This window comes from Gorilla gorilla, chromosome 7, assembly GCF_029281585.2.
Source record: "Gorilla gorilla gorilla isolate KB3781 chromosome 7, NHGRI_mGorGor1-v2.1_pri, whole genome shotgun sequence".
Lineage (NCBI taxonomy): Eukaryota > Metazoa > Chordata > Mammalia > Primates > Hominidae > Gorilla > Gorilla gorilla.
The window spans coordinates 41,586,751-41,610,590 of NC_073231.2; the positions used below are offsets into that span (position 1 = coordinate 41,586,751).

The 23,840-nt window shown below is 35.4% G+C and overlaps 2 protein-coding genes across 3 annotated transcripts in view; both read left to right on the top strand.

Annotated features, from left to right (window-relative positions):
* IL7 (interleukin 7) overlaps window positions 1-23,840 on the top strand; it is a 73,728-nt gene that overhangs the window by 30,531 nt on the left and 19,357 nt on the right. The gene's annotated exons all lie outside the window — the stretch shown is intronic.
* On the top strand, window positions 12,581-16,672 carry LOC101138975 (52 kDa repressor of the inhibitor of the protein kinase-like). Its single transcript, XM_055349718.2, is given in 2 exon segments — window positions 12,581-14,130; window positions 14,133-16,672. Coding segments are annotated over 2 exon segments (2,271 nt in total). The 5' UTR covers window positions 12,581-12,632; the 3' UTR covers window positions 14,906-16,672.

The window sequence follows — 23,840 nt, forward strand, 5'->3', positions numbered from 1 at the left end:
ACTCATGAATAAAAAATATATATTACCTCCAGAAAAATAAATGTAATGCATACACAACTTTACACAAGTTAAAGAATGGGTTTAACAACTAAGATTTGTTCATTACCCTTTCATGAGACTTCCTTTTGTTCTGTATTCATTACATTATTAGATTTTCTAGTGAATTTCACCAATTGATTTTTCTTAAGTTGAGCTTCATCAGAGAAATTCTGTAGAGGTATTTTCACAAATGAAAACTCACAATCACAAGTTTTCTAACTCTTTTGCATAAAAAAGCACTGAGGACACTTTCATGATGATATTATTCTGAAACACCATATTTAAGAATATAGTCATTTTTATTCTTTGTTTGTTCTTTATGTCCTAATGTTCTCTACATGGATTCCATCAATATTAATTGTTAAAATATTAACTTTCTATTTCTGCCATTGTTTTATGTACCACAGAGACATGCATTACAAAACACGCTATGTTATGGGTGTAAGTTAAATGAGAAGCACAGTGCCAATAAATTGCACGAGAATTGCTTTACTTGGGCTATTCTTGGTCATAGGAAGGACTGGGAAATTAATATAGTCACATTTTTATAGATGCAGAGCTTTTATTAATTAACATACAGTTGTTAATTAGTAGTATATGTTCACCTTTGTTATTAACATAAAATTTAGTACAAAACACTTTTGGGATATTAAATTGTGGTATTAAATATGTCCTATTTCATACATGTTAGAATATAATTAATATATACTTATTGTCATAACAAGAATCAATGCTAAAGTCAAAAAATTCCAGGTACTTTTTTTCCTTCTTGTTAACCTAGCAATGTTGGGCAGTAGATGAAGAAGAGGCAAGGCTACAGGGTTAGATAAGGATCTGCAGTCTTAGTATTTGCAAATACTTGGTATCTCTTGCCTTCTCAAAACTTAGGCATTGAAAATTATTATAAGTAATGAAATCCAAAATGTTAGACAGGGTAAACACAGTTGAACTCACAAATATATGTTTTTTTTTCTCTTTTCTCTGCTCTTTTGGTAGAAAATGTAGAACATGATTAATAAGGTTGGAGTTTTTTACTTTATAATTTTTTTAACAGTGGCATTCCAAACTAAAGAATGCTTGTTTACCTAATATGGCCAAATTGGAGCCAGTACCTTCATTCAGCTGGATTTACCCCAGTTGCATATTTGCAATGAGGCAGAATTCCCACAGACAGCCTTCCTTCTGATTTTTCTGCCTTTGTTCCTCCTCACACTGTGTTTCTCCCATAATTCACATCTACCCTCTACCTAATTGGCTTCTCCAGTCAAAGTGGATAAGCATCTCAGTCAGAAATACATTATGAGAACTTCCCAAACATGTACTAATCGTCACAAACCAAGGCTCAGATCATGCCATATCGCTGCTCAACAACTTTCCTTAGGTTACCACTCACTGGCTATTGCAGGACTAATTCCTTATGTGGGCATTGGAGAAGGAAAATCTGTTCTTTACATTTCTAGCCTACTTGCCACTCTGTATTGCCCCTTACACGCCCAGCACCACAACCAAATTGGATTACTTACTGTTTCCAAAATATGCTCCACATTTTTGTATCTCAGTGCCTTTGCTTTCTGTTTTCTCATTGTGGAATTTTCTACTTCCCCTGTCTTGCTCCACAAATCTTCCCACACCCAAATTTAAAGACAGCAGGAATTGAATAACATCCTTTGTTCAATACCGTTTGTTATGACATTGATGAGAAAAAAGTCCATTTCTGGCCCTGGGCCACTGTCTGTGTAGAGTTAGCACATTCTCCCCATGTCTGTGTGGGTTTTCTTTGGGTACTTTGGTTTCCTCCCACATCCCAAAGATGTGCCCATTGGGTGAATGGGTATGTCTACATGGTCCTAGTCTGAGTGTAGGTGTGTGTGAATGCACCCTGTGATCGAGGGTGTCCTATCCAGGGCTGGTCTGTGCTTTGTAATCTGAGCTGCTGAGATAGGCTCCAGCCACCTGTGACCCTGAACTAGAATAAGCAGTTTGGAAAATGAACAAATCAATCAATGTAAATTATTGTCAAATAAAAATTTGTTAAGTAAATGGTCATTATACAAATACACAACAATAAATGATGCAAGACGAAGGTGCTCATCCAGCTGTGAGTCAGCCTTATTTGCTTGTGATTCTTTTTTAACTGTGTGGTGGAAGTGCTCCTGAGAGTTTTAGCTTTGCAAACACTTATTTCTTGACTTAATCCACCACCACTATGACCATCGACACTCACTGATTTACAAAAACATGGGTAATTATCTTGTTTTTGTTAATCTTTCTTAAATGTATGTGTAGCTCATATTTAATTCAGTGTTTAATATTAGAAATGTTTGGGGTCTTCATTTAGAAACTTGGTGATGTTTTTGTGACAAGAAATATGCCACAGGATCTTAACTCTTTTTTATATCAATTAACCTACGGTAAAATTGGTTTCTTTGTACAACAGTTTACTTAAAGTCGCAGTTTCCAAGAACCTATCCGTGATGTTAGATGAGGACTTACTGTGCCATTTAAGGTCAAGTTCAGGTTCTACTTTATTCATAACGCAAGTCAAAAGTAGTCTTACTGTTGCACTTTATCTTGAACACTATTAAGGAAGGTATCATTCTATATTTTATGCATAAAATCTGAATATGCATATACATTCAATAATTTTTTTAAAGTAGACATGTAAATGACTAAGCAAACAAAACGTATTACAGGCTATGTCATGTGGGCTTAGGATTCAGAAAATAATATGTTGTCTTGAATTTTGCTCGCACTTATATTGTCAACTCTTCTATTAAATTCTGTTGATTGAAAATTTTGAATCAAGCTCACATTACTTATATGACAAATTCGGGTAATATAAAAAGCATGGGCTTTGTAACCAGGCAAACCAGTATTTGCATGCTAGCCCTGCCAATCATTAGTTTTTCCACTTAGTGTTTTTGTGAATCTGGTTTCTCTTGGATTGTGGAGTGTAATGATAGTGATAGTTGTTAGATATTGCTTGCACTGTCCATTATTCTAGGAAGAAAGTTTCCTGGAATAGGAAATATGACTGATTGTTTTCCCACAGGAGAAGAAGGCACTTCCTCTCCTCTTTGGGGCTGGAAATGACTTACTTTAAAAATCTCAGTTAAGAGAGGACTAAAGCTGTTCCAATGTTATGACTGTATTCCCCTAACTATGTGAAGGTACAGCAGGAGCCAGCCTTTCATTTGTAGCAGTGGCTGCAACAGAAAGGGGGACAGTTTTTAGAGTGGCCTCGCACAGGGTATTAGTTTTTGAATCCTCCAGGCTGAAGAATGTGTGATTCCTCAGCATGTATAAGTATTTGTGTCAGTATGCTTTCATGTATAATTAGTACAAAATTGAACATAAATGGACTTAAACATTAAAGAGTTATTTAATGGCCTGTATAACTGAAAAGACCCCAGTTGAATGCTTTCAACTGTGGCTTAGAATTTCAACTTAATTTCTTTGCAATTTTTTGACTCTGCGTTTCTCCATGTGGCATTAATCTTCATGTTGTGGCTTACCAGTAGCCACCAGGGTTTCTTTCTTCTTCCATATCCAGCAGAATGATAATTCCTTTGCCTATAATTAACTAAGTTCTTAGATGTACTCTGATTGGATTATCTATGAAAAAATCCTTATGTCAGCGGAAGACCCAGGTCTTAACTGCCTTAGACCTTGTTTAATTGAGCAAGTTGCTTTGGTCAGAGAGATGGGATAACCTTTATTAACTTAGTATCTAAGTCTTAGACCAATCAAAACTCAAGCCAGAGCTGGAAGTGGTATTAACTTTCATTAAAAAAAAATTACTGCTAAATAATGGAGAGAGAGAAATAGGAAAGATATGGAATGAAAACCACAATGTCTATTGCGTTGGGAGGTTTTGGAGCTCCAACAGCCAGGAAACAGCTAGGAAAACACTTTCTGACATAATAAGATCTGTCCCCTCTCCACAAATGGAGTGGGAACATTAGTGATTCCCACTAGAGAAGTAGCTTTATCTAGGAAAGTGGTGATTTCATGAAGTTCATCATTTCTATGACAGAAAGTTGTGGAGACCAAGGAGAAGAACCTGAAGAGTTTATTACAGAACACACATTAGATAACATTATGGGAATTTTCAGAAATTACATGGTGCTTTCAGAGGAGTTTATCTCCATCAGATAGGAACTTAAAGGCTTAAATTATAATAATGTGTGTATAAAAAAAGAAGAGTGATTTTATTATATAATCACTGGATAGACAAAAGTGTAAAGATCTCCTATAAAGCAAAAGGAAATAATTTGTGTATCTGTCTACATACTATCTTCCTACCTATCTCACTTGTGTGTGTGTGCGTGTGTATGTGTGTGTGTGCGCGTGTCTTTGCATATTGGTCTGTGTATGCATATGTATATATAATTAAGAGAAGATGATTGATACCATGGACAGAGCAGAGAGCTAATCTATAAATAATAAGTGTTTCTGAAGAGAAAATAGCCCATCAAAATAGAAGCAAAAGTTCAGAATAAAAGAGAGATATATTTCTGTATTAAAATCTTAAACTTGTTGATTATGACTCAAGGGTAAGAGACAAACACTAGGATATATCAAGGTGAATTTTTTCAAGGAAGCATCCTTCCAGTAAGAGAGGGGAAACATGTTGACAAAAGGATACAATTAGGTTAACCTCTATTTTTTACCAATGTTTAGCTCCAATTGACCAAGCTCTACCGAATTTTGTGATAACTACTAAGTTTTGTGACTGTGGGTTCACAGTCTTAGACCCAGGCAAATTTTATTGAATGTACCAAGAATAATAAAGACACAGATAGGCCAGCAAGGGTAGTGCTTCTTTATTCAATAAAAACCTGACTTTAAGATTACTCCATTTGGCTTTTGTTGCCACTGCTTTTGGTGTTTTAGACATGAAGTCCTTGCCCATGCCTATGTCCTGAATGGTAATACCTAGGTTTTCTTCTAGGGGTTTTATGGTTTTAGGCCTAACGTTTAAGTCTTTAATCCATCTTGAATTATTTTTTGTATCAGGTGTAAGGAAGGGATCCAGTTTCAGCTTTCTACATATGGCTAGCCAGTTTTCCCAGCACCATTTATTAAATAGGGAATCCTTTCCCCATTGCTTGTTTTTCTCAGGTTTGTCAAAGATCAGATAGTTGTAGATATGCGGCATTATTTCTGAGGGCTCTGTTCTGTTCCATTTGTCTATATCTCTGTTTTGGTACCAGTACCATGCTGTTTTGGTTACTGTAGCCTTGTAGCATAGTTTGAAGTCAGGTAGCGTGATGCCTCCAGCTTTGTTCTTTTGGCTTAGGATTGCCTTGGCGATTTGGGCTCTTTTTTGGTTCCATATGAACTTTAAAGTAGTTTTTTCCAATTCTGTGAAGAAAGTCATTGGTAGCTTGATGGGGATGGCATTGAATCTATAAATTACCTTGGGCAGTATGGCCATTTTCATGATATTGATTCTTCCTACCCATGAGCATGGAATGTTCTTCCATTTGTTTGTATCCTCTTTTATTTCATTGAGCAGTGGTTTGTAGTTCTCCTTGAAGAGGTCCTTCACGTCCCTTGTAAGTTGGATTCCTAGGTATTTTATTCTCTTTGAAGCAATTGTGAATGGGAGTTCACTCATGATTTGGCTCTCTGTTTGTCTGTTATTGGTGTATAAGAATGCTTATGATTTTTGTACATTGATTTTGTATCCTGAGACTTTGCTGAAGTTGCCTATCAGCTTAAGGAGATTTTGGGCTGAGACAATGGGGTTTTCTAGATATACAATCATGTCATCTGCAAACAGGGACAATTTGACTTCCTCTTTTCCTAATTGAATACCCTTTATTTCCTTCTCCTGCCTAATTGCCCTGGCCAGAACTTCCAACACTATGTTGAATAGGAGTGGTGAAAGAGGGCATCCCTGTCTTGTGCCAGTTTTCAAAGGGAATGCTTCCAGTTTTTGCCCATTCAGTATGATATTGGCTGTGGGTTTGTCATAGATAGCTCTTATTATTTTGAGATACGTCCCATCAATACCTAATTTATTGAGAGTTTTTAGCATGAAGCATTGTTGAGTTTTGTCAAAGGCCTTTTCTGCATCTGTTGAGTTAATCATGTGGTTTTTGTCTTTGGTTCTGTTTATATGCTGGATTACATTTATTGATTTTTGTATATTGAACCAGTCTTGCATCCCAGGGATGAAGCCCACTTGATTATAGTGGATAAGCTTCTTGATGTGCTGCTGGATTCGGTTTGCCAGTGACAAATGGGATCTAATTAAACTAAAGAGCTTCTGCACAGCAAAAGAAACTACCATCAGAGTGAACAGGCAACCTACAAAATGGGAGAAAATTTTCGCAACCTACTCATCTGACAAAGGGCTAATATCCAGAATCTACAATGAACTCAAACAAATTTACAAGAAAAAAACAAACACCCCCATCAAAAAGTGGGTGAAGGACATGAACAGACACTTCTCAAAAGAAGACATTTATGCAGCCAAAAAACACATGAAAAAGTGCTCACCATCACTGGCCATCAGAGAAATGCAAATCAAAACCACAATGAGATACCACCTCACACCAGTTAGAATGGCAATCATTAAAGAGTCAGGAAACAACAGGTTCTGGAGAGGATGTGGAGAAATAGGAACACTTTTACACTGTTGGTGGGACTGTAAACTAGTTCAACCATTGTGGAAGTCAGTGTGGTGATTCCTCAGGGATCTAGAACTAGAAATACCATTTGACCCAGCCATCCCATTACGGGGTATATACCCAAAGGACTATAAATCATGCTGCTATAAAGACACATGCACACGTATGTTTATTGTGGCACTATTCACAATAGCAAAGACTTGGAACCAACCCAAATGTCCAACAATGATAGACTGAATTAAGAAAATGTGGCACATATACACCATGGACTACTATGCAGCCATACAAAAGGATGAGTTCATGTCCTTTGTAGGTACATGGATGAAATTGGAAATCATCATTCTCAGTAAACTATCGCAAGAACAAAAAGCCAAATACCGCATATTCTCATTCATAGGTGGGAATTGAACAATGAGAACACATGGACACAGGAAGGGGAACATCACACTCTGGGGACTGTTGTGGGGTGGGGGGAGGGGGGAGGGATAGCTTTAGGAGATATACCTAATGCTAAATGATGAGTTAATGGGTGCAGCACACCAGCATGGCACATGTATACTTATGTAACTAACCTGCACATTGTGCACATGTACCCTAAAACTTAAAGTATAATAATAATAAAATAAAAAAAGATTACTCCGTTTGAACAAGATATTAATAAATATCAATAATAGAGAAATGGTGATATAAAACAATCACTATTAAATGCTGCAGTATTTGGTGATTTCTAGATAGCTATTGTAAATAGTAAAACACAAAAATAACTTGTTTCATCTAAGCCCTAAGAATATAAAAAGTGCGTGGTTATGGGAGGACTGAGAAAGCTAAAAAGATGATAAATCCCTCCCTTTTATTAGAATGATTAGTGGATATGTATACTAATTAGATTGGGAGAGAATATAATTTTAACAATTATTGGAAAACACTCTTAAAAGAATTATAGTCTTTCAAATTACAAAGAAAAAGGAAAATACAATGTAGTCACTTAAATACCAAAATTATACCAAAATTATAAAATAAAGGAAAAGGAACAAAAAGAAATAGAATGACTATCTGACATCTTAAACTCCAAAATTAACCTGATTGTTCACACTCACACACACACACTCACTTGTTCACACTGTATGCACTATATAAGAGATAAGCACAGACACACACACATACACTCACTCACACTGTATGCACTATATAAGAGATAAACCTAAAGTAAAATATCAAAAATTTTTTTAATCCGTTATATAAAATTATCAACTGATCATTAAAAGACAAAAAACTTACAAGAAAGTGGATAAGAACAGACTAATCATAGAAAAGAAGATGCAAATTTTTAATTAAAATGAAATGATGTTCATCTTCAAGTAGTTACAAAAATGCAAATCTAAGCTATAATGAGGCATAATTTTTTACTTCTCAGGATTGGTAAAAATGGCAAAGACTGATGACATCTGATCCAAATAGGAATGTAACAAAATGGCCTCCTTTATATGCTGGTAGAAGCACAAATTATTTTAAAAATACATATACCATTTTATTAAGCAAATCTCACTTTTGGGAACTAAGTCTACAGAAATGCAAACATTAATATAAAATGAGATAACAAACACATACAGATACACATACAAAGATGTCTGTTACAGAATTGTTGGTAGGAGCAAATATTTGACTATTCACCAATAAGTATTGAATAATTTGTGGAACACACTTAATGTGGAATATTATGCAGTTATAAAACAATTGTTCTAGTATGTTTGATCTAGAATGATAGTCATGATATAAAGTAAGAATGATACAAAAATCAAAGTGTAATGTATACACTGTGATCCTATTTTTTAACAAAATGAAAAAGGAAAATACCCTCATAAAACCCTATATATGCCTGTATATATGTGTATTTTCTATGCCTGCAGACCTAACATGCATAGGCATAGGATGCTGAGCTGAAAGTATAGAGGTCTCATATACTCCTTGTCCCCACGGACAAATTTCCCCACTATCAACAGCTGCTATCACAGTGGTACATTTATTATGATCAATGACTCTACACATCATTGTTACCCAAAGTCCATAGTTTAGATTAAGATTCACTCTTGGTGTTGTACATACTATGGGTTTTGTCAGATGTCTTCAATCCAAATTATATTACAGAATAGTTTCACTCTCCTAACAACTTCACTGTTCATTCTTTGTGCCTCTCCTATTCATCCACTTGCTCCCTCTTAAATCTTGACAAACCACGAATCTTTTTACTGTCTCTAGTTTTACCTTTTCCAGAATGTTACATAGTTGCACTCAAACTGTATATAGCCTTTTTCAGTTTGGCTTCTTTCACTTAGTAATATGCATTTAAGATCCTTCCATGTTTTCTTGTTGTTTTATAGCTCATTTCATTTTAGAACTGAAAAAATATTCCATTGTCTGGAAGCACCGCAGTTTACTTATTAATTCACCTACTGAAGGACATATTCATTCCTTCCAAGTTTTGGTCATTATGAATAAAGCTGCTATAATTATTCACATGGGGGTTTTGTGTGGCCACAAATTTTCAAATCCTTTGGGTATATAGCAAGGATTGCTGCATTATGTCATAAGAGATTGTTTAGTTTTGTAGAAGACCACCAAATTGTCTTTCAAAGTGGCTGTACCATTTACCTTCCCATCAGCAATGAATGAGAATTCTTTTTGTTTTACATCCTTGCCAGCATTTAGTGTGGTCAGTGTTTTGGGTTTTGGCCATTCTAATAGGGTGTCATGGTATCTCATTGTTGTTTTAATTTGCATTTCCCTGATGGCATATGCTGTTGAATAACGTTTCATATGCTTATTTGCTATCTGTGTATCTTCTTTGCTGAGGTGTTTATTCAGGTTTTTTGCCAATTTTTTATTGGGTTGTAAATTTTCTTATTTTAGATTTTTAAGAGTTCTGTATAATATTTTGAATAATATTCTTTTACCAGATATGTCTTTTGTAAATATTTTTTCCAGTCTGTGGCTTGTCATCTCATTCTCCTGATGCTGCTTTTTGCAAAGCAGAAGTTCTGAATTTTAATGGAGCTCAGCTTATCAATCACCTCTTTCATGGATCATGCCTTTGGTATTTTATTTAAAATGCCATCTCAATGCCCAAGTTCATCAAGAATTTCTCCTATGTCATTCTCTAAGATTTTTATAATCTTGCATTTTACATTGAAGTCTATGATCCATTTTGAGCTAATTTTTGTGAAAGGTTCAAGGTCTGTGTCTAGATTAATGTTAGGGGTGTGGATGTGAATGTCCAGTTGTCTTAGCACCATTTGTTGAAAAGAGACTGCTCCATTTTATTGCCTTTGCCCCTTTGTCAAAAATCAATGGATTATACTTAGGTGAGTCGATTTCTCAGCTCATATTCTGGTCCATTGATCTATTTGTCTGTTTTTTCACTAATGCTATAGTGTCTTGATTACTGTAAGTTTATGGTAGGTTTTGAAATTGAGTGGTGTCAGTCCTCTAACTTTGCTCTTTTCTTTCAATATTGAATTTACTCTCCTGGGTCTTTTTCCTCTTCACATAAACTTTAGAACCAATTTGTCAATTTCTACAAAATAACTTCCTGGGATTCTGATTGGAATTGCATTGAGTCTGTCCATTCATTTGGAAAGAACTGACATCATGACAATATTGAGTCTTTCTACCCATGACCCGGAATATCTCTCCATTTATTTTTTTCTTTTTTTGATGTTATTTATCAGAGTTTTGTAGTTTTCCTCATATGTATCTTGGACTTTTTTTTTTAGATTTACACTTAAGCATTTTATTTTTAGGGCTGCTAACATAAAGTGGCAATGGGTTTTTAATTTCAAATTTCACTTGTTCATTGACGGTACATAGAAAAGTGATTGATTTATTTCTCTTGTATCTTGCAACTTTTATATAATTGCTTATTAGTTATCAGAGACTTTTTTACCAATTTAAAAAAATTTTCTACATAGACAATTATATCATCTGCAAACAAAGACTGTATTATTTTGTTCTTACCAATCTGTATACATTTTATTTCCTTTTTTGTCTTACTGCAATAGCTAAGTTTTGCAGTAAGATGTTGAAAGCTGAAGTGAAGGGAGATAGCTTTTTTTAATTATCAGGAAACCTTCAAATTTCTTATTATTAAGTGTGATATTAGCTATAGGACTTTTGTAGATGTCCTTTAAGTTGAGGAAGTCCCTCTCTATTCCTAATGTGTTAAAATTTTTTATCATGAATGGGTGTTGAATGTTGTCAAATGCTTTTTCTGCATCTATTGATATGATTGTGTGATTTTTCTTCATTGGCCTATTGATGTGATGGATTAGATTAAACAATATTCCAATGTTAAAACACCTTTGCATACCTGAAATAAAATCCACTCAATTGTGGTGTAGATGATAAGTGCTATCCCCAATAGCAAATTGAATCCAATAATGTATAAAAGTATACAGTTTTATGTGGAGGATTTTTGTATCTATGTTCACGAGAGGTACTTGTCTATAGTTTTATTTTCTTGCAGTGTCTTTGATTTTTGATATTAGGGTAATGCTGGCCTTATAGAATCAGTTGAGAAGTATTCCTCCTGCTCCTGCTTACACACACTGTAAGATAGTGTGGAGCATTGATACAATATTGTCCTTAAATATTTGATAGAATTCAGCAATAAACTCACCTGGGATTAGTATTTTTTGTTTTGTAACATCATTTTTTATTTAATTTCTTGAATAGATATAGTCCTATTCAGATTTTCTATTTCTTTTTGTGTGAGTTTTGGTAGATTGTGCCTTTTGAGTAATTGATGCATTTCATATAGGTTATCAAATTTGTGGACTTAGAGTTGTTCATAATATTTGTGTATTATCTGTTTAATGTCTATTGGATCTAAAATGATGTCTCTGTATCATTTTTATATGAGCAATTTTCACTTAATACCAATCTAAATCTACTTCCAAATAACATTATACCACTTTATAGGAGGTACAAGTAATTTATGGTAACAAAATATTACTAATTTCTCCCTCCTAAGCTTTTATGATTGCTATCATTCATTTCACTTATAAATAAACATATAAGCATAATTGAATACATGGTTGCTATCATTATTTGAAGGTATTAACTTTTATATCAATTAAGAATAAGAAAAATAGGCTGGGGGCGTGAAGATTAACCACCCCATGTGCCATCACTGGCACCAACAAATGCTGTCCAGGGGGCTGCATATTGGCCGATTCTACTCACCACTGACAGTGCTTGTGTGCAGCATCTGGTGGCATGAGGACAGGTGCACCTCACCATAATTTTCACTAACAACCAGAGCCTAAGCCAATGAAGAACTCTCAGACAATGCTGACATTGATAGCATCCAAATAGAACATACAGAGACGACACTACTGTGCTAGCCCAGAATTAAAGCCAAAACATCTTCCCCAAACAATACTATAATTACAGCTACAGGAAAAGTCTTTCTCTATGAAAGAAGCCAATCCATGAAATTAAAAGAGAAACTGTTAAAATAGACGCACAGATAAGGTAAGGACATGAGAAATATGAAAATTCAAGAAAAAAATGACACCTCTGAAGGAATACAATACTTCTTCAGTAAAATATCCCAAAGAAATGTAAATATGTTAAAAAGCCTGAAAAAGAATTCAAAATAATGTTCTTAAGAAAATGCAGCGAGATACAAGAGGACACAGATACAAATACAAGAGGACACAATAGAAAAAAAATGCCATTGGGAAGGCAATTCATGTCTTCAATGAGAATTTCAAGAAAGAGAGACAGATATAAAAAAAGAATCCGGCGGCTTCTAGCCCGCCCGCCCCTCCCCCGCGCGTCGGCCCTGCCGAGCCGGCCGGCCGGCCTGGCTCCCCTCCCCGGCCCCGACGGGCGGGCGGACTGCCCTGAGGAGGCGGGGACGGGAGGGCTGGGCCGGCCGGCGGGCGGGCGACGATGCCGAACTTCTGCGCTGTCCCCAGCTGCACGCGGAAGAGCACGCAGTCCGACTTGGCCTTCTTCAGGTTCCCGCGGGACCCTGCCAGATGCCAGAAGTGGGTGGAGAACTGTAGGAGAGCAGACTTAGAAGATAAAACACCTGATCATCTAAATAAACATTATCGATTATGTGCCCAACATTTTGAGACCTCTATGATCTGTAGAACTAGTCCTTATAGGACAGTTCTTCGAGATAATGCAATACCAACAATATTTGATCTTACCAGTCATTTGAACAACCCACGTAGTAGACACAGAAAACGAATAAAAGAACTGAGTGAAGATGAAATCAGGACACTGAAACAGAAAAAAATTGATGAAACTTCTGAGCAGGAACAAAAACATAAAGAAACCAACAATAGCAATGCTCAGAACCCCGGCGAAGAAGAGGGTGAAGGGCAAGATGAGGACATTTTACCTCTAACCCTTGAAGAGAAGGAAAACAAAGAATACCTAAAATCTCTATTTGAAATCTTGATTCTGATGGGAAAGCAAAACATACCTCTGCATGGACATGAGGCTGATGAAATCCCAGAAGGTCTCTTTACTCCAGATAACTTTCAGGCACTGCTGGAGTGTCGGATAAATTCTGGTGAAGAGGTTCTGAGAAAGCGGTTTGAGACAACAGCAGTTAACACGTTGTTTTGTTCAAAAACACAGCAGAGGCAGATGCTAGAGATCTGTGAGAGCTGTATTCGAGAAGAAACTCTCAGGGAAGTGAGAGACTCACACTTCTTTTCCGTTATCACTGACGATGTAGTGGACATAGCAGGGGAAGAGCACCTACCTGTGTTGGTGAGGTTTGTTGATGAATCTCATAACCTAAGAGAGGAATTTATAGGCTTCCTGCCTTATGAAGCCGATGCAGAAATTTTGGCTGTGAAATTTCACACTATGATAACTGAGAAGTGGGGATTAAATATGGAGTATTGTCGTGGCCAGGCTTACATTGTCTCTAGTGGATTTTCTTCCAAAATGAAAGTTGTTGCTTCTAGACTTTTAGAGAAATATCCCCGAGCTATCTACACACTTTGCTCTTTCTGTGCCTTAAATATGTGGTTGGCAAAATCAGTACCTGTTATGGGAGTATCTGTTGCATTAGGAACAATTGAGGAAGTTTGTTCTTTTTTCCATCGATCACCACAACTGCTTTTAGAATTTGACAACGTAATTTCTGTTCTTTTTCAGAACAGTAAAGAAAGGGGTAAAGAACTGAAGGAAATCTGCCATTCTCAGTGGACAGGCAGGCATGATGCTTTTGAAATTTTAGTGGAACTCCTGCAAGCACTTGTTTTATGTTTAGATGGTATAAATAGTGACACAAATATTAGATGGAATAACTATATAGCTGGCCAAGCATTTGTACTCTGCAGTGCAGTAACAGATTTTGATTTCATTGTTACTATTGTTGTTCTTAAAAATGTCCTATCTTTTACAAGAGCCTTTGGGAAAAACCTCCTGATGTCTTCTTTGCAGCTGGTAGCTTGACTGCAGTACTGCATTCACTCAACGAATTGATGGAAAATATTCAAGTTTATCATGAATTTTGGTTTGAGGAAGCCACAAATTTGGCAACCAAACTTGTTATTCAAATGAAACTCCCTGGGAAATTCCGCAGAGCTCACCAGGGTAACTTGGAATCTCAGCTAACCTCTGAGAGTTGCTATAAAGAAACCCTAAGTGTCCCAACAGTGGAGCACATTATTCAGGAACTTAAAGATATATTCTCAGAACAGCACCTCAAAGCTCTTAAATGCTTATCTCTGGTACCCTCAGTCATGGGACAACTCAAATTCAATACGTCGGAGGAACACCATGCTGACATGTGTAGAAGTGACTTACCCAATCCTGACACGCTGTCAGCTGAGCTTCATTGTTGGAGAATCAAATGGAAACACAGGGGGAAAGATATAGAGCTTCCGTCCACCATCTATGAAGCCCTCCAACTGCCTGACATCAAGTTTTTTCCTAATGTGTATGCATTGCTGAAGGTCCTGTGTATTCTTCCTGTGATGAAGGTTGAGAATGAGCGGTATGAAAATGGATGAAAGTGTCTTAAAGCATATTTGAGGAACACTTTGACAGACCAAAGGTCAAGTAACTTGGCTTTGCTTAACATAAATTTTGATATAAAACACGACCTGGATTTAATGGTGGACACATATATTAAACTCTATACAAGTAAGTCAGAGCTTCCTACAGATAATTCCGAAACTGTGGAAAATACCTAAGAGACTTTTAAAAATAGGCTTTCTTATATTTGATATTTGGAAGTAAAAGCCGTAAGGTGTATGTAGGCCACTTAATCACTAAATATATTTGCCTATAGGACTCCATTGAATACATTAGCCATTGATAATCTACCTGTTTAAATGGCCCCTGTTTGAACTCTCAAGCTTTGAAGACCTACCTGTTCTTCCAGAAGAGAACGTTGAAAGTTCCCTGTTTCCTTTTGCGTGATCTCTGTTGACGGCACTCTGGAATTGTTTCAGTTAAGTCATTTTAGACATAGCATTTATTATCACTGTGGATCTCTACTTGTTGGGTGTTATGAATTCTTTGAAGAAATATATTTTGAAGAGGTGTGGGAGGAAGGAATACATTTTATAAAATGTTATAGTGAAGCCCACAATTGACCTTTGACTAATAGGAGTTTTAAGTATGTTAAAAATCTATACTGGACAATTGCAAGAAATTACCGGAGAAAAGCTTGTGAGCTCACCGAACAAGGATTTCAGTGTAGATTTTGTCTTTCTCGAACTTAAAGAAACAAATGACAAAGTTTGAATGGAAAAGCCTGCTGTTGTTCCACATCTCGTTGCTGTTTACATTCCTTTGTGGAGCCTACATCTTCCTAAGCTTTTTAGCAGGTATATGTTGAACACTTCTGTTTCATGGTTGAGACAGAATCAGAGGCCATGGATACTGACAACTGATTTGTCTGCTTTTTTTTTTTCTGTCTTTTTCCATGACTTTTATCTACTTCCTCATCTTGATTTATAAGCAAAACCTGGAAAACCTACAAAATAAGTGTTGTGGTTTATCTAGAAAAATATGGAAAATATTGCTGTTATTTTTGGTGAAGAAAATCAATTTTGTATAGTTTATTTCAATCTAAATAAAATGTGAATTTTGTTTAAAGCTAAAAAAAAAAAAAGAACCCAGCAGAAATCCTGGAAATAAATAATTCAGTAGATGAAATTAAAATATATATATACAATCAAGAGTTCAACAATAGAATCAATCAAGCAGAAGAATTTTTGAACTTGGTTTTTTCAAATAACAAAGCCAGATTTAAAAAAAAAGGTGGGGGGGAAATAAAAGAATAAAAGAGAATGAAGAAAGCCTAATGACATATAGGACACCATAAAACAAACAAATATTTCAATTTTATAAGTTCCATAAGAATAAGAAAATGGAAATGCCATAGACAACCTATTTATTGAAATAATATCTGAAAACTTCTTCCTTCTTGTGAAGGATATAGACATCTAGATATAGAAAGCTAAAATATCTACTACTAGATTCAATAAAAATATAAATGTTCTCCAAAGCACATTAAAGTTACACTGTGAAAGGTTGAAGACAGAGGGAGAATTTTAAAAATAGCAAGAGAAAAACATCAAGTCACATGTTGGGGGAAATCCCATCAGACTAGCAGCCTATTACTCAGTAAAAATCTTGCAGGCCAGGAGAGCATGAGATACTATATTCAAAGTGCTGAAAGAAAAATGCCGATGAAGAATACTATGCCCAGGAAAGCTATCCCTTAAAAAGGATGGAGAAATAACATCTTTTTCAGACAAGTAAAAACTGAAGGAAATTCATCACTACTAGATCAACCATATAATAAATGCTTCAGGGAGTACAACATCTATAAGTAAAAGGATGATGTCTACTATTTAGAAAGCACAAGAAAGAATTAAACTCACGGGTAAAGCAGATACACTAATGAAAGCAAGAAAGAAATCAAAGCTTGTCACTACAGAAAATGACCAAACTGTAAAGATAAATATTAAAAGAGGAAAGAGAAACAAAGGATATACAGAACATTCAGAAAACAGCTATCAAAATGACAGTAGTAGGTTCTCACCTATTATTAACAACATTGAATGTAAATGGTTTAAATTCTACAATTATAAGGTATAGACTGGCTGAATGGGTAGAAAAGAAAACACAAAAGACCCAATTATATGCTGCCAACAAGAGATTCACATCATGTGTAAAGACACTGTATTAGTCTGTCCTCATGCTGCTAATAAAGACATACCTGAGACTGGGTAATTTATAAAGGAAAGAGGTTAAATGGACTCACAGTTCCACATGTCTGGGAAGGTCTCACAGTCATGGTGGAAAACAAAGGAAGAACAAAGGGATATCTTACATGAGGGCTGGCAATAGAACTTGTATAAGGAAATTCTCATTTATAAAACCATGAGATCTCATGAGACTTATTCACTATCACAAGAACAGCATGGGAAAGACCCACAATCATGAGTCAATTACCTCCTACTGGGTCCCTCCCACAACACATGGGAATTATGGGAGCTATAATTCAAGATGAGATTTGGGTGAGGACACAGCCAAACCATATCAGACACAAATAGACTGAAAGTGAAGTGACGGAAACCATATCCCATGCATATGAAAGCCAAAACTTTGCAGGAGTAGCTATACTTATATCGGACAAAGTAGACTTTAAGTCAAAGAACATAACAAGAGATAAAGAGGTCTAGTATGTAATGATGAAGGGATCAATTCATTAACAGGATATAACAATTGTAAATATATATGGACTCAACACTGGAGCACTAAGATATATAAAGCAAATATTATTAGAGCTAAAGAGAGAGATAGACTCCAATACAGTAAGAGTTGGAAATTTCAGCACCCCACTTTCAGCATTGGGGAGATCATCTAGAGAGAAAATCAACAAAGAAATATTGGACTTAATCTGTGCTATAGACAAAGTGGACCTAGCAGGTATTTACGTAATATTTTATCCAACAGCTACAGAATACACATTCTTTTCACCAGCACATGGAACGTTCTTCAGGATAAACCATATGCTAGTCCACAAAACAAGTCTCAAAAAATTTTTAAAAATCAAAATCATGTTGAATGCCTTCCCAGAGTACAATGGAATAAAACTATAGATCAATAATCAGAGAAATTTTGGAAACTGTACAAATACATTGAAATAAAGCAATAGGCTTCAAAGTGATCATTAGATTAATGAAAAAATGAAGATCAAAATGAAAAAAAATCTGAAACAAATGAAAATGTAAACACAACATACCCAAACCTATGGAATATAGTAAAAGTAGTGCTAAGAGGGAATGTTATAGCAATAGCCATCTACATCAAAAAAGTGGAAAGATTTCAAATAAACATGCTAACAGTGCACCACAAGGAACTAGAAAAGCAAGAGGGATCCAAGCCCAAAATTAATAAAAAGAAGGGAAAAATAAAGAGCAGAAAAAAGGAAATAGAAACTAAAAAGCTAAACTAAACTAAATAATAAAACTATTAACAAAACAAAATTTTATTTCTTGAAAATATAAACATAAACCACTTGGAAAATAAAATAAAAATAAAATCCTAGAAAAAATTTAACCAAGGAGGTGAAAAGATAAAAAATAAACCACTAGCTGGACTAACTAAGAAAGAGAGAAGACCCAAATAAGTAAACCAGAAACAAATAAAGCACACATTACAATTGATACCACAGAAATATAAAGGAGTATCAGAGATTATTTTGATCAACTATACACTAACAAATTGGAAAACCTAGAGGAAATGAATCAATTCCTAAATACATCTACCCTGTCAAGACAGAACCAGAAATAAACAGGAAACATGAACAGACCAATAACGAGTAACAAGATTGAATCAATAATAAAATTCTCCCAAAAAAGAAAAGCCCAGGACCATGGCTTTATTTCTGAGTTCTACCAAACTTTTAAAGCAAGACAAACGCCAATTCTTCTCAAGCTATTTAAAAAAAAAAAAAAACGAAAAGGAGAGAATTCTTCTTAATTCATTCTACAAAGCCAGCATTACCCTGATAGCAATACCAGATAAAGAGACAACCAAAAAGAAAACTACAAGCCAATATGCAAAGTTTCTCAACAAAATACTAACAAACTGAATCTAACAACACATCTAAAAAATAATAGAACATAATAAAGTGGGATTTATCCCAAGGATGCAAAGAAGGTTCAACATACACAAATCAATATATGTGATACATCACTTCAAAAGAGTGGAGAACAAAAACCATATGATTATCTCAACTAGCACAGAAAAAAAGCATTTGATATAATTCAAGAACTCTTTATGATGAAAACTCTTAATAAATTGGCATAGAAACAAAGTATTTCAACTCAATAAAGGCCATATATTATTAACCCACAGCTATCATCTTACAGAATGAGGAAAAACTGAAAGTCTTTCTTATAAGAGCTGAATAAGACAAGGATGCCCACTTTTACCACTCCTATTCAGCATCTCACTGGAAGCCCTAGCCAGAGCAATTAGGCAGGAGAAAGAAATAAAAGGTGTCCAAGTTAGAAAAGAAGAAGTCAATTGTCCCTCTTTGCAGATGACATGATTATACATAGAAAAATCTAAATACTCCACCAGGAAACTCTTAGAACTGATAAATGAATTCAGTAAAGTTGCCAGATACAAAATTAACATATGAGAATCAGTAGCATTTCTTTATATCATAATGAACTAGCTGAAAGAGAAATCAAGAAAGCAATCTGATTTACAATTTTTGCCAGGAAAATAAAATAAAAATAAAAACCTAGAAATAAATTTAACCAAGGAGGTGAAGACCTCTACAATGAAAACTACAAAACACTAATGAAAGACTGAAGAGAATACAAACAACTGTAAAGATATAATATGCCTATGGATTGGAAAAATTAATATTGTTAAAATGACCATACTACACAAAGCAATCTACAACTTTAATGCAATCCCTATCATAATACCAATGACATTTTTCGCAGAAAGAGAAAAAACAGTCCTAAAATTTGTATGGAAATACGAAGGACTTGAATAGCAAAAGCAATACTGCACAAAAAGAACAAAGCTGGAGGTCTCATACTATATAATTTCAAAATATACTACAAAGCTATAACCAAAACAACATAGCACTGGTATAAAAACAGACACATAGACCAAGGGAACGGAATAGAGAAGCCAGAAATAAATCAATGTATTTACAGCCAACTTATTTTTGGCAAATATGAAAGAACATACATGGGAAAATGATGGTCTCTTTAATAAATAGTGCTAGGAAAACTGGATGTTCACAGGCAGAAGAAGGAAACTAGACCCCTATCTCTCACCATATATAAGAATCAACTCGAAATGGATAAAAGACTTAAACATAAAACCCAGAAATATAAAACCACTAGAAGAGAATATAGGAGAAATGCTTCAGAACATTTTTAGGGAAAGATATTGTGGCTGAGATTTCAAAAGCACAAGTAGCAAAAACAAAAAGAAACAAATGTGACTGTATTAAACTAAAAACTTCTACACAGCAATGGAAATAATTAACAGAGTGGAGAGACAACCTGTAGAATGAGACAAAATATGTGCAAATTATTCATCCAACAAGGGATTAATTTTCAGAATATATAAGGAATTCATACAGCTCAACAGCAAAACAAAACAACAACAAAAACCTGATTAAAAAGTGAGCAAAGCCTTGTAGCATAGTTTGAAGTCAGGTAGCGTGACGCCTCCAGCTTTGTTCTTTTTGCTTAGGATTGTCTTGGCTATACGGGCTCTTTTTTGGTTCCATGTGAAATTTAAAGTAGCTTTTTCTAACTCTGTGAAGAATTTCAATGATAGCTTGATGGGAATAGCATTGAATCTATAAACTGCTTTGGGCAGTATGGCCATTTTCACGACATTGATTCTTCTTTCCATGAGCATGGGATGTTTTTCCATTTGCTTGTGTCCTCTCTTATTTCCTTGAGCAGTGGTTTGTAGTTCTCCTTCAAGAGGTCCTTCACATCCCTTATAAGTTGTATTCCTAGTAATTTTATTCTCTTTGTAGCAATTGTGAATTGGAGTTTTCTCATGATTTGGCTCTCTATTATTGGTTTATAGAGATGCTTGTGATTTTTGCACATTGATTTTGTATCCTGAGACTTTGCTGAAGTTGCTTATCAGCTTAAGGAGTTTTGGGGCTGAGATGATGAGGTTTTCTAAATATACAATCACATCATCTGCAAACAGAGATAATTTCACATCCTCTCTTCCTATTTGAATATGCTTTATTTCTTTCTCTTGCCTGATTGCCCTGGCCAGAACTTCCAATACTATGTTGAATAGGAGTGGTGAGAGAGGGCATCCTTGTTTTGTACCGGTTTTCAAAGGAAATGTAACCAAACAGCATGGTAATGGAACCAAAACAAATATATAGACCAATTGAACAGAACCGAGGCCTCAGAAATAGCATCACACATCTACAGCCATCTTTGACAAACCTGACAAAAACAGGAAATGGGGAAAGATTTCCCTATTTAATAAATGGCGCTGGGAAAACTGGCTAGCCATATGCAGAAAACTGAAACTGGACCCCTTCCTTATGCCTTAGAACAAAAATTAACTCAAGATGGATTAAAGACTTAAACATACGACCTAAAACCATAAAAACCCTAGAAGAAAACCTAGGCAATACCATTCACAACATAGGCATGGGAAGACTTCATGACTAAAACACCAAAAGCAATGGCAACAAAGGCCCAAATTGACAAATGGTATCTATTTAAACTAAAGAGCTTCTGCACAGCAAAAGAAACTATAATCAGAGTGAACAGGTTACCTACAGAATGGGAGAAAATGTTTGCAATTTATCCACCTGACAAAGACCTAATATCCAGAATCTACAAGGAACTTAAACAAATTTATAAGAAAAAAATAAACAAACCCATCAAAAAGTGGGCAAAGGATATGAACAGACACTTTTCAAATTTATGCGGCCAACAAACATATCAAAAAAAGTTCATCATCACTGGTCATTAGAGAAATGCAAATCAAAACCACAAAGAGATATCATCTCACACCAGTTAGAATGGCGATCATTAAAAAGTCAGGAAACAACAGATGCTGGAGAGGATGTGGAGAAATAGGAACGTTTTTGCACTGTTTGTAGGAGTGTAAATTAGTTCAACCATTGTGGAAGACAGTGTGGTGATTCCTCAAGGATCTAGAACTATAAATACCATTTGAGCCACCAATCCCATATACCCAGAGGATTTTAAATCATTCTACTATAAAGACACATTCACATATATGTTTATTGCAGCACTTTTCACAATAGCAAAGACTTGGAACCAACCCAAATGCCCATCAATGTTAGACTGGATAAAGAAAACGTGGCATATATACACCATGGAATACTATACAGCCATAAAAAATAATGAGTTCATGTCCTTTGCAGGACATGGATGAAGCTGGAAACCATCATTCTCAGCAAACTAACACAGGAACAGAAAACCAAAGACCGCACGTTCTCACTCCTAAGTGGGAGTTGAACAATGAGAACATATGGGCACAGGGAGGGGAACATCACACACTGGGGCCTGTCGCAGGGTGGGGGACAAGGGGAGAGATAGCATTAAGAGAGATACCTAATGTAGATGACGGGTTGACGGGTGCAACAAACCACCATGGCACATGTATACCTATGTTACAAGCCTGCACGTTCTGTATCCCAGAACTTCAAGTATAATAATAAAAAAAAAGTGAGCAAAGGATGTGAATAGACATTTATGAAACTAAAACATACAAATGGCCAATAAGTATGTGAAAAAATGCTCAAGATCACTAATCACTGGAAAAAATGCAAATCAATACCACAATGAGGTATCACACCTGTCAGAATGGCTATTATCAAAAAGACAAAAGATAAGTGTTGATGAGGATGTGGAGAAAAGGAAACCATTGGAACTGTTGGTGGGAATGTGAATTAGTACAGCCATTATTGAAAACAGTATGAAGTTTCCTCACAAAATTAAAAATGGAACTAGCATGTGCTCCTGCAATCTCACTACCAAGCAGTTATCCAAAGGAAAGGAAATCAGTCTATTAAAGGGATACCTGTAACTTAATGTTTATTGCAGCAGTATTCACAATGGCTAAGACATGGAATTAACTTAGGTGTCCATCAACAAACAAATGGATGAAGAAAATGTAGTATATATACACTCAATGAAATAACCTTCAGGTATAAAAAAAGTATGAAATCCTGTCACTCACAGCAACACAGATGAGCCTGGAGGACATTATATTAAGCCAAATCGGTCAGTCACAGAAAGATAAACACCACATGCTGTCATTTATATGTGGGAGCTAAAACATAATTGAGTTCATGGAAGCAGAGAATAAAATTGTGGGTATTAAAGGCACAAAAGGGTAGGAGGGAGGGGACGATAGCGAGAGGTTGGTTAACAGATGCAAAATTATAACTAGATAGGAGGAATGAGCCCTGGCATTCTGCAGCACTGTAGGGTGAACATAGTTTACCATAATTTATTGTATATGCTCAGAAAGCTAGAATAGAGGATTTGGAATGTTCATAACAGAAAGAAATGATGAATGTTAGAGGGGATGGATATGCTAATTACCCCGATTTGATCATTACACATTGTATATCACATATGGAAATATATCACTGTGTCATCCATAAATATGTACGACTATTGTGTCAACTAAAAATAAAAGGAAAAAAAGTAAAAATAAGGGAAAGTATTTATTTTACCTTCACTTATTCTCTGATGCTGTTCCTTCCTTTATTTAGATCCATGTTTCTAACTTATGTAATCTTCCTTCTTCCTGAATAGCTTCTGCTAAGATTTCTTGCAAGGCAGGTTTACTTGTAACAAATTCTCTCAATTTTTGTTTGTCTGAGAAAGGCTTTATTCCTCCTTCACTTTTGAAGGCTAAATTCACAGAGTACATAATTTAAACACTGGTTCTTTACTCTTAACATTTTGAATATTTCATTCCTCTCTCTTTTTGCTTGCATGATTTCTGTGGTGAATTTGGATGTAATTCTTATCTTTGCTCTTCTATAAGTAAGTTGTTTCTTTTCTCCACTTTGCATTCTTTTCTAGATATTTTCTTCATCCCTTGATT